The sequence below is a fragment of the Lepidothrix coronata genome, unplaced genomic scaffold, assembly GCF_001604755.1.
Source record: "Lepidothrix coronata isolate B3197 unplaced genomic scaffold, Lepidothrix_coronata-1.0 Scaffold164, whole genome shotgun sequence".
NCBI lineage: Eukaryota > Metazoa > Chordata > Aves > Passeriformes > Pipridae > Lepidothrix > Lepidothrix coronata.
Window position 1 is genome coordinate 68033 of NW_016690344.1, and position 15040 is coordinate 83072.

The window sequence follows — 15040 nt, forward strand, 5'->3', positions numbered from 1 at the left end:
AATAGGGCTTATTACACATGAAAAAAGTCAAAAAATATTTATTTTTAAAAAAAGATAATTTTTGCCTCTTAACGCTTGCTTTTTCTGGTTTCAGAAATTATTTCTGTGATTCCTGCCTGTACCGCATTTTACATCATACGTGGGGGCAAGGTGGGAAGGGGAGGGAAGTGAAATGGAAGAGGAATTGATTCAGATAATGAATGTTTCCAGCTCCCAACGGTTGGTGCATTAGATTAAGATATCTCTGTGGATACAGTCTGCTCCAGTTCGAAGTCACGCATCATCAACATCAGCAGTGTTGTCATTATCACTTGCCACAAGGACCTCTCTGTTCTCGTATGTCCAGAACCCATTCAGGTCAATTAGAATGCTGGTAACAGTGTCTCCTTGACTGCTATTGATCAAGTCTTGAAGGGAGATTTTGTAAGGGTCCTTAGGCTTCACCATATCAAAGATTTCATCCTATGAAAGAAAAGTCAAAATTGGGAGAAACCCCCCCCCCATATTAATGAGCAGAATAATGGCTATTTCATACCGTATGATCTTTGGGTAACTAGTGCCACCCACACCAATTTACAAAAAAGCAGCTACTAAGTCCCAAAGCACTTATGATACAAAGCACACTAACTGGCTACAGTTAGGAGCAGTGTGGTCAGCTCCCACCTCTCAAATAAGAATCTTCCTTACTGAGGAGGCTTTTGCTTCAAAGTGGCAATAGGAAAAACTCTGTTCACTTGTATAAGCTAACTTTTGTAGAAGCTCTCGTACTTTTTTTTTTTTTAAGTACTAAAACTGCTAAATATAAAGTAGACAGTAATAAAGACAGTTTTATAAGCTGCTTTTTAAGTCACCAGTCTGCCCCCCCCACTCCCAAGGGATGATCCTGAACTGTAAAATGGACTTAGCAAGTTCCTTCAGGTGTGAGAAAAAGCAACATGTATTTAACAAGTATCTTACAGAGCAACAGCTGAATAGAAAGACATTTTCAAACCTATGAGTAGGACAAGCCAGTTCATCTCTACTACTCTGCAAGCAGTTATACAAAACCTAGAAACCACGGTGTAATTAAATTACAAAATGCTTATTCAAAGATTTCATGTAATACTTTATTCAGTAAAGCTAACCTTGACATCCTGAAAAGAAACTGGTTCTTGTCCATGAATTTTCATTTGTTCCTGAATAGCCTAGAAAAAAAAGAAGTTATGAATGGCTAGTGCAGTATATACTGACACTGTGTGAAAATTTTTAATGCTTCTCCATCTTAAGCTGTATTGCCCTGTAACAAAGCATTCATGGTACAGCTTGGAATCATTTTTCTTCCATAGGTAAGGCAGAGGTGAGTTAAGGCATTATCAGTGATACACATCTCAGGTTCACACTTCTTAATGCGTATGATAAGAATCCCACTTTCATTACAACCAGCGTTTTAGCACTCTGCAAATGGGATATTCAGACACTTGAATATTATCCCTCAACACTCAAAACTTAAGGTACTAATACACCCTAACCAGAAGGTTACATTTTCTGACACAGTATGAAATACAGAGTAGGAAAAGAGAGAAGGGAAAAGACCAATCAGCAGAAAGACAAATTAATTCTTTTAATGTGGTACTGTTTAAACACCTGCATCACCAAACCTATGTCTTCAAGGAACAACTATAAACAAAAATGTTTCACTAGCACAAGGGGCGCAGCCTTGTCAGCATAGTTGTATCAGCACAGCCTCTGCAGGTGCTGACCTGTTCACACACAACACTAGCAGGAAAGCAACTATTCAGAGCCAAAAGGAACTGTTCTGATTTCAAGGAAAACTCACAACATTCCATGTCCAAAACTTGAAAGGAGGGACACATTTTGGAGTACGATCAAGTATTTGCTGTAGTGAAGGAGCTTTTTCAATAACTAAGCCATAGAGTAGTATGTAACTGAAGACATGCACAAAAACAGCTATGCCACCATAACTAATGCAAAATTACCTTGTTAAATTGCTTTCATATTAGAATCACTTATGTACTATGACAACACTAAAGTTCATGTTTTTGTAAAATGTAAACCTGTAAATTAACAGCCTTTATTAAAATGAGAGACAGTTGATATGGCCCCTGGCCTCCCTGAATCCTATATCCACATGAACGGAACCGGAGCAAGCGCTGGGAAAATAGTGAGCTGTAAAAGCAGGGAGGGAAGACAAGTCATTGCTTAGTTTCCCTAGGATGCTTAGTATTGCCAAGCCATCATCTGACAGCTGCCCATGAAGCATATAAGGCAGCTACAACTACTAAACGAAGTTCATGATGAAGTTCAAAAGGCACACACAGAACTCCTGCCTGGTCCTGCAGCAGAATGACTCCATGCAGCAGAATGCTCCTTGGGCCAGCTGGCTGGAGCAGCTTGGAAGGAAAGGTGCTGGACGTCTCGGTCCACAGGAAGTTGAATAGGAATTTGCAGGGTGACCTTGTAGTGATGAAGGCAGATAAATACTGGGCTGCATTAGTACAAGCACACCTAGCAGGTTCAGGGAAATGATTGTTCCTCCTGACAACATTTGGCACAGTACTCCAGATTCAGCCTCACAGCTCTGGGCTCCCCTTTATGAGACACTGACAACCCAGTGGGAACCTAGTAGAGGGCTATCAGCATGCTTCGGGGGCTACAGCACAGCACAGCTGAGAGGAGAGGTTTGAGATGGGGATTAATTCCCCTGAAGAGCAGGTGAGGAAAATCTAATTACTACCTTCAACTACCTAGCAGGTGGTTAGAGACAACATAGCAAGACTGTCTTGGAGACGCACAGTGAAAGGGCGAGGCAGTGCACACTGACTGCAGCAAGAGGCAGTCCAATTAGACAAAAGTGGGAGAAGGGGTAAGGGGAAAACTCTTCTCAGCCAGGGTAGTCAAAAAACAGAATGCACTGACTACCCAAACAGGCTACAGAGTCTCCCTCTCTGGAGAGATTCAAAATTTGCCCGGACAAGGCTCTGAGCAACTCAACCTAGCGATGAAGCTGGGCCTGCTCTGAGCAGACGGAGCAGGTGACCTCCAAAGGTCCATTCCACATAATTTATTAGGTGGTTCCAAGGCACTAAAAGAAAAAAAATTGGGTTTTGTTTTTCCTTTTTTTGTCTATTTGGTTTGTTGGGGGTTTTTTTGTGTGGGGCTGGGGTGGGTGGTGTTTGTTTGTTAAACAAAACAAAACTTTCCTATAAAATCTATTTAAAATCGATTCTGGAAACAACAGGTAAAAATGCAGAAGCTTTTTGCAAGCAATACAGTGAATGAAAAATCCCCCAGCTGTACTGGCCCATCACTGCATTTCATTATTTTCGTTTCTTCTACTGAATTTTAGGATTACAGTGGAAATTAAAACCAATGGCAATAACCAATTATAACCATCATAAGAGATTTTAATAGGTAATTATTAGGCAATTTTAGGACAATTCCAATTAAAAAACAAACCCAAATCAATAGAAAATACTTTTCCTAACCAAAATCAGTTAATTTCAACTGCAGATAAATTGCTGAAAATACCTTTTGAAATCTTTCCAATTTTTGGGTTGGTTTTTTTTTTTTAAATTTTAAATCTTCTTAAAAGTCATTACTAGCCTCCCTCTGGCTATTGGTAATTTAAAGTGATTTCCTGCAGATCTGCATGCAGAAGTACATAGGCTATAACACTATAAACACAGAAAATGGCCTACTTGTATAAAGAGACTTACCCTAAAGAAACAGTTAAGGGAAAAGACATTCAGGTGTCCTTTGTTCTCTATATCAAGCAGTTTGAAAACATATTGCAGAGCTGCAGGCTCCTTTCTGTTTTCTAATGCGAGCACAAAGTCCAGGTAGGTTTTATAGTCCTAGAAGTAGATACAATCATGTTTATTACAGTCTTCTTTCTAAATTGATTTTGCAAGCAGGAACTCTATAATTGGCAGCTATTTCATTGTAGGGGGCCCAGTCTATTTTCTGAAAAAGACAACATGAAATAGAAAATGGCTGCCACCACTAATGTGAACAGAAAAGTTAGTTTTTAATGACTGATGATGATAGGAAATCCTGTTATTTTAGAAGCAAAATAGGATTCCAAGCATAAATCAAAATTAAACTATACATACACTATATATGCTATATATACACTTTTAGACAATTTTTAATATATCTCTAGACTGCTGAACATACCCAACTAGTGAAGAAAAACCATATAAAAGGTTTTAATTACAAATTAAATGTGTGGTGGCAGTAAGCCTACTGTTACCCAACAGTGAACTATACGGCCAATTAAGTATATAATCCTTAGACCAGAGTTGGTGGTTTGGCAAATCACATGGTATAAAAACATAAGTAAACATTACAAATAAGTATCCCACTTTTCTTTTTCATTAGTACTGATTCTTGGTTTCCCAATGAAGATAAAGTTGTGACAAGGACAGAAATCCTTCAGTATATAATAGCCCTGTTCACCTTAACACCAGAGGGTTGTGCTGCCATTCAGAGGGAGTTTGACAGGCTGGAAACAGGGGCTAACAGGAGCCTCATCAAGCTCAACAGAGCAACGAACATGCAAAATCCTGCATTTGGGGAGGAATAACCCCATGTACCTGTACATGCTGGGGGCTGACTAGTCAGAAAGCAGCTCTGCAACAGGCCCTTGCAGTAAAGGCTGCTGACAGCATCCTCAGCTGCATTAGGAAAAAACTTCGCTAGCAAGATGAGGAGGGTGATCCTTCTCTACTCAGCACTGCTTAGACTACATATGAGCACTGGTCCTGCTCTGGTCTCTCCCATGCAAGAGAGAGATGAACCTACTGTTACAAGTCCAGAAAAGGGCAATTAAGAGATCTCTAATGACCTCGATTATGTTTCTACTAAACAACTGCTACGGTGGCAGAAGGGCTGTATATAGAATCTGTAATTTATCGCTTTACATTTCAGTCATCTGAATGCAAACAACAATTAAGTTGTTTCAAGGCTGAACATTAAGTAAAGCTTTAAAAATATATAGATAAGAAGGTGTTATTTTAACTCTAAGTTAGAATTCTCATTTTTCACAGCTACGGAAAGCTTACAATGAAAAACACTGTTGTCTCCATGAAGAAGTGGACAGGTTAGCTCACTTGCACTAGTTTCAGGTGTGCCACTTGTCTTTGGTTCTTTTTAAAGAATCGTGTAACTAAAAAGCATTCCTACAGCTATACTTTTTTTCAACATGCACTTCTGTTACTGAATCTACAAGAGATTTTATCCTAAGATGTCTTGATTCTGTATCATCTCCGCTTTTTGAAACAAGCAACTTACCTTTAAGTCACACTGCACTCACCTTGCTGTTAAGAAAATTAATTTTCTAATATGCTGCGTGGTCATTTGTGTGCACAATGATAAACCAAAGTTCCTTTACCTCAAGCTATGCTTTAGTTCCAAAGATACTGATTGTTAGACATTTCCCAACTCAACAAGCCAAAGCTTTCATGTTGTGAACAAAGTGAAAATATGTGATTACCATTTCACCATCATAAGTTAAGCATTCCTGAAAGACACGATCCAAAAATATGTTGGTCAGAGTCCCTGTTCCATATCGGGACAGTTCTTCTTTGCTGAGCATGCCATTGTGATCTTTATCAAGGTTTAAGTACTGACCTAGGGAGGAGATATTGAGAGCAAACCATAATATACCTCTATCAACAGAGAACTATTTCAACAGAGAAAGAAAAGTTATCATTTCAATAGTTATTTAATTTCCATCATAAAATTAATGCAGCTAAGTGGGAATATGCTAGATTCACAATAATATTCATAAAGCATCACAAATGAGCATAGATCATGGCAGGAGAGGAAGTGTGATTCCCATAATGAGGTGTTAGTAGTTCTAACCTAGGTAATAGCTGGGTATACAGAGAAAAGAGCAGAAGGCTAAGACCATATTACTTTAAACAGAGCATATTATTTTTAAGCATGAAAAAAGAGCTAAAGATGATGCAAAAGCATGAACAGAACAGTCAAAAGAGAAGGTTACAGAGGAATCTTGTATCTTGTGCAACAAGCACAAGGTGACATTATAAAACTGTGATAAAAAGCAATAGCAGAGAACTGAAACTGTGAACAAGGTCAGGAAGATACACTGAAAGGATGGCTACAGGATTTGAAAAGACAAGTTAGCACGAGGATAACGTGACAGAGGAAAAAATAACACTTATAATGTGAGTAAGCCATACAAGGCAGAGAGGAGAGAAGAAAAGCATTCACATGTAAAGGAACCTACCATAAACTCTTAATGCAGAAGGAGCAGAAAACCAGTTTGTTTCCTGACTTTCTTTAGAGAGTTCTTCATCCCTTAACTAAGCGAAACATAAAGTTAGAATTCAGAAAGAGTAAATTAAAATACAATAGTATATGCTAAGAGATCTTTACCTCCAGTAAATCATCCAGGAAGCTGCAAGCTAAAATATCCTGTATCTTTATCTTCCCTGCAGCAAGAAAAGGAAAATACATTTTAATAGTTGCTCCGCCAACACATCCATTTGACTGTTCTCATTTAGGTGGTTCTACTTCAGAAAGAAGCATTCTGAGAAGAAAAAAATTACTTTTAAAAAAAAAACAAAACTAAACAAAACTAACTTCTAACATCAAGGATAAGGCTCTAATTTAAGAGATAAAATAAAAATACCTTTTACAGTGACTGAATAAAACTAGCCTGACACTGGTAGGAGTTACCCTGAAGCCTTAAAAGCCAGAAAACTAAATAAAAAATGTGTGTGTAAAACAATCAACTCAATGTGTAAAATAAAAAGCGTAAAGAATGCATGCTTAAAAAATTTGTTGAAATAATAAAGTATCTTAAGTGATGTGATATTTTTACATCTTCAGAAACTACAGATGTGACACAAAGCTAAGGTGGCAGAATGCACTTCCGCTGGTGAAGCTCTGACTGGCGCACTGACACTGAGCTGAGTAAAATAATGGCACTATAACTTCCCCACACACCCTCTCTACATGTTTGTAATCACTTCTGCCAGAGGCTACTGCCCACACAATTCTGATGTTTACAAGTGGCACAGCTAGATCTTGAAAACACCTGCAGTTTGTGACTTAAATCAAGAGCATAGGAAAAAACTGTTCTCCAAGGGAGCTACACCTGTTACAAGGAGTAGCAGCCTTAACTGCAAACCTTTTCTAGTGGGTCTACATGGTGCACACAAATTTAATCACAGGAGAAGCACATCGCTACGACCATTCTAGAGCATTTCCACAGCTCTGTGGATGTTCTGGCAAGCAGTTGTCTGTTTCTGGCTGTGTTTTCTATTCACCCAAAAGACTTACAAAATTAGCTACTGCTGATGGTGCATTATAATGAAAAAACATCTTATTTATCAGTTTATATAAGATACCCATCAGTTGTGGTATTATAGAGTCATCTCACAGAAATTAATTTGCCATAAAAGCAGATTATTAGACCCACAATAAAGACTCATGGTCTTCAGTGCAGATTAATCTTCAAATGCTGAACAAAAGCCTACAAGGACAAGTACACTTTACTTTGAAAACACAAGTAGCTTCAGTGGAAACATTTTACAAGTGAAAATCTCCGGCATATTTAGAATTTTGAAAATATGGACCTACCTGTTCTGAGAGGATCCAGAAAGAAGAAGAACTTTCTAACCGCTGTGCAGACATAGAAGGAGTAAAAAGATTTTTCTAAGCCATCCAGTTGTGGCAAAGTAGGGATTAGCTCCAAAATATAGTTTTCTAAATCCTGCAGAATTAAGAAAGAAAAGTTTTAAACACTACTATTGTTGCATGCTTGCTGCATTCCACCTTGACTTTCAAGTACGCTTTGTTAAAAATACGGTCCTGTGACAATGCAGGAAAGAGCATGAAAGCAGGTAAAAAAGCTTTTGTCTCTGTGAAAGAAACCCCAGATCATATATGTGCACATGTGATTCCATTACTGAAACAATCCACTAATAAAGCAGAATTTACAAAGGACATGATATTTACATGTAAATATAAATGCATTCAACTGTACCTTTTTCAAATATCAATGCATAACTCCTAATTGGATTACTACATTGCTGAATATTCTTTGATATTTTTTTTAAAGTAGAGTGGTAACTAAGGCATTTTAATTTATTTTCTAATATTAATTCCTGTTAGAACAGGAGAATAATTCACTGAAGAATGAATAATTTGTGATTTTTACTATATCCTGCTAAATCTAGTGAAGTGCTAATGACGTGAAACCTTAGTCTCATGAAACTATAGTCTCCTTTTTCAGACAATTACCCATATGCTAAAAAGGCTAGCAGCACTGTCACCACCAAATCTCTAGAATACATGAATTGTTATTTATCCAAACAAATGTGCCTGCCCCAAATCTACATTATGATACTTTTACGAGACAAGACAAGAACAAAACTGGACTCTTTCTGATGCTCTGTCATTTGATTAAAAAGAGACATGAAATTAATCAAGAATTTACTCACTGATTCTCTGAGGTAGCCTTGTCCTGCCACATCATATAAACTGAGACCTATTCTTGTCTGATGAAGCCATACTGTGAAACAGAAAACAGAATTAAAATGTGAGAAATCCATGGGGCTTTTCAGTTCTCACCAAAATTTGAAGTTGTTCTAGAGGCCATAAGGCACAGTCAGATATTAAGTGCCTCTTCCCATTTCTCTGAGATTTAAGCAAAGCCATGTCATGTACTGCCTAGAAACACTGTTTCAGTCTTTAATTTTTGTAAGAGTCACTGGTAATACACGGTAACCTGTGGCCAAGACTGCATTATAACAACTAGATGTGAAAAATGGCAGAGCAGACAACACATTTTCTTTCTTATATCATTTAATGGCTTGGATTGGAAGGGACCTTAAAGATTCATCCAATTCCAACACTCCCCTATCCCCCCCATAGGCAGAGATGCCACCCACTACATCAGGTTCCTCAAAGCTCCATCCAACCTGGCCTTGAACACTTCAGCGATAGTGTATCCACAACCCCTCTGGACAACCTGTTCCAGTGCCTCACCACCCTCTGAGTAAAGAATTTCCTGCTAACATCTAATCAAATGCCTCCTCTTTTAATTTAGAACTGCTCCCCCTTGTCCTATCACTATCTGCACACGTAAGAAGTCACTATCCCTCTCTTTCATACGGTCCCTTTAAGTACTGAAAGGCCACAATGACGGTTCCCCAGAGCTTTCCCTTCTCCAGGCTGAACAACCCTAACTCTGTCTCAGACTATCATCACAGAAAAGATTAATGTCCTTCTTGTGCTGACTCCAGGTGGGGTCTCACGAGTCTCAGAGGTGAGGGGGAGAATCACCTCCCTTACCCTGCTGGCCATGCTGTTTTTGATGCAGCCCGGGATACGGTTGGCCTTCTGGGCTGCAAGCACACATTGTTGGCTACATGAAATTATACAGATTCATTCTCTCCACTGATTTAGAGAGATGTGTAGCAGTGCATTTTCACTGCATTAAACAGCTGTACAATGTCATATACAGATTGCTACAACCCTCTGTATAGCACAAGACACTGCAGCTACAGCCAAAGGTCCTGCCCTCGCTTCTGGTTTACAAGAAGAGAATTAGAATAGCACAAGCATCTCTTTTGCAATGAGAAGACACATTAATTATACAGTCTAAAGGACAATGGCCTTGAAGCCATTGTTAAAATACTGTAACAGTGATGAAGTATAGATTAGGCATAAAAACTATTATTCACATACTCAATGTTAAATTTAACTACCATTTTATGAAGAAACCATTCAAAAATTCCTCTTATGTAGTACAAGCTGTCCTTCATAACATTCATCTCTTCCAGGTAAGTGTTTCTCAAGGTGGCCTAAGTGTCCCTCAGAGATGGCAGAGGTTATACAGTGAGGCTGCTTCTTTGTTGGTTAAATTTAAAGGTAAGTGCATCACCGATCATGAAGTGATTTGGTGATGGTGGCTCTTTTTTTGTTTGTTTAGAAAAAGGTAACACCATAAATACACAAGACTTAAAAAACTTCTGGGTGAAACAAAGCTCTGAAAGAACCTCTGTTGCGTCCAGCCAGGTAGGCCTTTTTGGAATGCACACAATTTTCAGACTTCTTCACAAGTCTCCTATCCTGCAGCTTTGGGTTTGTTGTTGGAAATGGGTCTGTTCCTCCTTTCTTGCATACTGTGCACATCTGCACGCCATGTTTCCTGCTCAACACATCTCTCATCCCTTGCACTAGAAGATTTTAAGTTAAGCAGGCTGAGCTGCTCCAAGAAAGGTGTCGTTCTCCTCTCCCAAAGGCTCTAGCAGATCTAAGAACACAGGAGCCAGGGCAAAAGACAATGAGACAACCTTCCTTTCTGCTAGCCAGCGTAATGTTTTTAAATAAGATCTAATAAAGATTTAAAACGCATTTTTCAGCCCAAGTGGTTAATTACAATAAAAAAATAGCTGAATATACAGTAAGGCTACAGTGACAAGCAGAGAAACGTACTGACATATTTGACAAACGCAGTTAGACAACATAGACAATACCTCTCTGCAGAAGGAAAAACAACAAACAAAGCTATCTGCCTGATCACAGTGGTTAGGATCACACTTGCCATGGAACTTTATTGTTTTGCACTTCACAGTATTGCCCGAATAAAGGAAATCAGAGTAACAATATATATAATAAGCAGCAATATATATAATAAACAGATCAAGGATATCTCTGGCTGGAGAGAAGTGGATTTCAGAGGCAGGGTGGATTCCCACCTCCTAGTAACCAGAAAAAAAATCACAAGCCTCCAAGAAAACAGCATTTGCAGTTAAGGGCTAGATCTCACTGCTGTTGAAGAGAACATCAAGTAATTAATAAAACTGAAAATAGCCCTAAAACAACTTCTCTTTAACACAGAAGTATCGACTAACCTTTTCGCATGACATAATTGAAAAACTGCATGATAGATATCCTCCCATAAGGATCATTATGGAGTAATTTAGCAAAGATCTTCGCTGTGAAAAACTGCCTGTAAAACATAAACACAAAGCTACTTCTATGCATCTGATTACACTGCACTGACAGATCCAGTTACAGTATTTGAAATTTACAGATACTGTAAAATAATGTTTTAACAACACATAATGTGCTAACATTACACTCATCAAGTGGGATCCTACCAAGTAACAATGGTAAACTCATTAAAAAGCAGCTGCCTTTGCTGCTCATGACTCTTCAGTGATGTGGGAGTTTTGGGAGCCTTTAGTCAACTTAATTTCTCTTTAGTACAGTATGTTTGGTAGCTTAAAATCTTCTACAACAACATGCACAGAAATGGAACTGCTAGCACTGACAATTAATCTGCTTTTGCCCAAAACTGAATCACAAAGCTATGTGCACAACAGCCACCTCCAGGAGGAGCATAAAGAAGTAACATTCACTGTATGCCGTACACAGAACACCTGGCAGGAAATTCTGCATCAGAAGATAGGGAAGGTTAGGCAATATCTCTGGAGATGTAATTTCCAGTTCAAATACAAAATGTGCGGTATACTGACCACTAACATCATAAAAATACCAATGCTGATAAAAATTTCTTCTTCAAAAGGATGCAGCACTGCTTTTCCAAGTATCTCTGTCAACGATAAAGTTCCCTCGGCGATGCAGAGCAATACACTGTTACAAGGATGTAAAGCAACTAGTTCATTGGTAACTACATGGACATGATTTTATCTCACCATTAAACTGTTTCCATTTATTTTAGCAACCAAAACTTAGAGCAGCACTTAGGTTTAGCCAAAGTGAGCATATACAAGTGAAGAAAGCCTTACTTGCATTTTGGTCCAGCTTTTTCACCAACTTTCAGGAAGTTCTCATAATTGATCATTGCTTCTTCCCCAATCATTGGTGATGTCTGATGTTTGTCCAGTAGAAACCATAGATTCTTAAAAGGTATTTACAATTGGTTAAGAAGATATCTTTCTAGAGATGTGATTGTGCTTAAGATAAAGTGTTTAAGAAACTCAGCAAAAATGTGGGTTTGATGCAAGGTTCTCTCAGTTAATGAGTACACATCGTCAGTTCAGCCAGAAAAGAAAGAAAGTGCTACTTCCACTGCCTTAAACTGGCGTTAAACACATGCACACTCTCACCCACTAGGATTTCTAGGGTCATGCCTCTTTTGTCTTTGCACTTCAGCAAAATCAACCATCTTTGGAGTCTCTCTCAGTGATACATAAACAGAACTTACTTCATCATCTGGGCCCACTTTTGCATTCATTATGCTGGAAACCCAGAAGCCATTAATTTAGTCCTCATATATGTCATAACGAGGCAGCTTTACACCGACACTACCAGCCCAAGTGTCAGCAGCACTTCAGCTTTAGCTCGTACTTCACGACCACTCACTGTGCCTAAATAGAAAGCACCTTACCACAAGATTCTGTGCACAAACAGGAGATAATCAAACTCTGACAGGAGATAATCAAAATTGTTTCAGAAGCCATTACAAGACATACAGAAAATATTTTCATACCTGCAGCTCTTCATTATCCAACAGCTCTCTACTCTTCCTTTGCAGAAAGACAGCCCTAGATTCTTCTCTTAATTTCTGAAGCAAGACTTCATCTTCAGCTGGCAGCTAGAAACATTGTGGCATTTTAATTTTCTGCACCATTCAAAAACTACAAAGCAAGTACTCTTAGGTAGTCCTGAGTCATACACTCTGATGAAGCTGTTTACTTGACAGAAAATAGCCAGTCAACCACTGTTTAGTATGTTGTGTGGTACTTGCTTCTGCTACAGGGAATATTTGCATACTGTCTCAAACCATTTCAATACTAATGTATCTATTTAAAGCAGGATATCTTTAACATAAGGGATGGAGATGTACCTCATACCTGATAACCTCCCCAATAAGCACTTTCCCATGGTTGCAAGGTACCAGGGCTCACACATAAATGACATTTACCATTGGGATTTTGCTCAGGAGAGAGCAGTGCTTTCTGTTTTTTGGTAGGCCTGACTCTCAAAAGTGTGAATGTCTACTAGACTTGTTATGGCCAACAAATAAAATGGAAGAACACCTAGTGTGAAAGTTCTGCCAGCATTCATGTGCCGAACTGTACAGCACTATTGGAACTTAGAGAGCTGCTTATGTATTCATCAGTTGAAACACAGGTACTTGAGAACCTAATTGGCAGAAATGCAAGACCCTAAGGAATATGTGACCATGAGAGGTTAGACAGCAGCTGAGCAATCAAGTTGACAAGTACCAGCAATATCCAGATTTCAAACTTGTGCTCCCATCCCAATCTGATTCATCTCATATCTAAGTTACTGGACCAAACATTTCTGCTGGGTGATGCAAGCAACAGATCTATGTTCAGTCTGCAAGACCAAGGACCCACTGTTTCCATGAAGCAGCATCCCATCGTGTCTAAACAGGAACCAGAAGATACAGATTTACAACACCAGTATGTCAAAATTTAGTTAAAACAGGAAGTGTCTCTGAAAGAGGACTTCCTATCTTTAGCAAGCAGCCTGATGAGCAAACTATTTCATGGCCTTTGATGAGATTTAGTAATTATTTAAAACTGCAGAAATTGACAACTGCACAAAACGAAAAATTACGCTAAGCAATTCACATCACTCAGATTTCAATCTACTTTAGCTTCTGAAGCTGCAGGGTCTCTTTGAAGGAGCAAAACTTTCTTTATAATGCAAAACAGTTAAAGTTTATCTGGATACTGCACTTACCCTGTAGTAAAATCGTGGGATGTTTGTATATGATGTATTGCCACTTGTTTTTCCTCCTTTCCATTCCATGTAATACTTTGTGAACAATTCCATTTCTTCATCTTTTAGTTCTTGTTCACTCTTTTTGGCTGATTGACACAGAAAAGAATTTTCACACTGTACTTCAGAGCTCTAATGTAACAAGGCGCTTGAAAAACAGAGTTAACACTGAGGCTTATACAGCTGTGCTGTTGACTAACACAAATATTAGGCGGAAATTAATGGAGCACAGGCCTATTACATAAATTATATAAGAATGTGTCACACGTATACGTTTTGAGTAAGATATGCAATTGTAGCAGATACACAGGGATGACTGACAGAGCAGCAGCGTTCCTGTTTCACAGGGGCAGCGTTGTTTACGGTGCTGCTTACTGCGAGCAGCAGCATCAATCGCCTTTCCTGCTGCCAGGTCGGGGATGTCCCTGCGCACCCGCACAACCTCTGTGCGCTCGCTCGCGAATAGAGCGTTCCCAGCCAAGGCTGCCGCGGGGGCACGTCCTGGACAGAGCAGCTCCCGTGGCTCGTCACCCCGCCCCTGCTGTCCCTGACCCCAAAACAGGCCCGTCTGCTCCTCCGCAGGGAGGCTCCAGGAGCCGTCCGACCCCCGCGGGAGCCCGGACAGGCGAACCACGGCAGCACCAGACAGGCCGACGCTCGCCCCGCCGGCCCCGCCCCCGCCCCCCCATTCGGGTGCCCCGGGTCGCTCTCCCGACGCTCCCCGGCCGGCTCCGCGCTCCCGGGGCACTCACGCGCGCGGCGCGCGGCCAGGCGGCCCCGCAGCTTCCGCTCCCACTCCATGGCCCCGCGCGACCGCCCGGCCGCCTCCGCGCGCGTGCGCGCCGACGCGCCGCTACCCCTCGGAGCTTCGTGCCCTCATCCAATATGGCGGCTCAGCCCCTCCGCTCCTCCCCCCGCCCGCCCCAGCGGGGCGCGCGGTGAGATGCGATTGGCTCCGCGCTCGGGCGCGCGTCCCGGGCGCCGCGTGCCCCGCCCCGCCCCGCCGCGCAGCGCGCGCCGGCAGCCGAGTCAGGTGGGCCCGATCCGGGGGGGGGAAAGGAAAGGGAAAGGGAAGGAGAAAGGGAAAGACTTCCCGTATCGAGGGCCGCGCCGATGTGCGCACCGGGAGCTGTAGCGTTGGGTGGCGCGGACGGGCCGTGCCCGCGGGGTACCGAGTGAGCCGCAGCAGCCGCCGGACCTTCCGGTATTTACCTTTATAGCCCAACACATACCAGGGATTGCAGTGTAGCTACCGCCCGTGGCGGTGGTCTGCCCCTTTGGC

At 40.8% G+C, this 15040-nt stretch overlaps 2 protein-coding genes across 4 annotated transcripts in view; one reads left to right on the forward strand and one right to left on the reverse strand.

The window, feature by feature from the left end:
• Positions 1-22: 22 nt before the first annotated feature.
• PPP2R3C (protein phosphatase 2 regulatory subunit B''gamma) lies at positions 23-14600 on the reverse strand. Its single transcript, XM_017829392.1, has 13 exons — positions 14511-14600; positions 13720-13847; positions 12497-12601; positions 11793-11905; positions 10893-10990; positions 8475-8545; positions 7612-7744; positions 6403-6458; positions 6254-6329; positions 5495-5631; positions 3717-3854; positions 1125-1184; positions 23-462 (listed from the first exon to the last, which is right to left on the reverse strand). The coding sequence occupies exons 1-13, from the start codon at positions 14557-14559 to the stop codon at positions 274-276; spliced, it is 1353 nt and encodes a 450-aa protein (XP_017684881.1). The 5' UTR covers positions 14560-14600; the 3' UTR covers positions 23-273.
• Positions 14601-14743: 143 nt separating this feature from the next.
• Positions 14744-15040, forward strand: part of KIAA0391 (KIAA0391 ortholog) — a 46037-nt gene continuing 45740 nt past the window's right edge. For 2 of the 3 annotated variants that reach the window (XM_017829387.1, XM_017829388.1), the window contains exon 1: positions 14744-14791. The gene's annotated coding sequence lies outside the window, so the exon portion shown is untranslated. Of the gene's footprint in view, positions 14792-14839; positions 14963-15040 lie in introns of those variants that run through there. The other variant, XM_017829385.1, reaches the window with a different exon arrangement.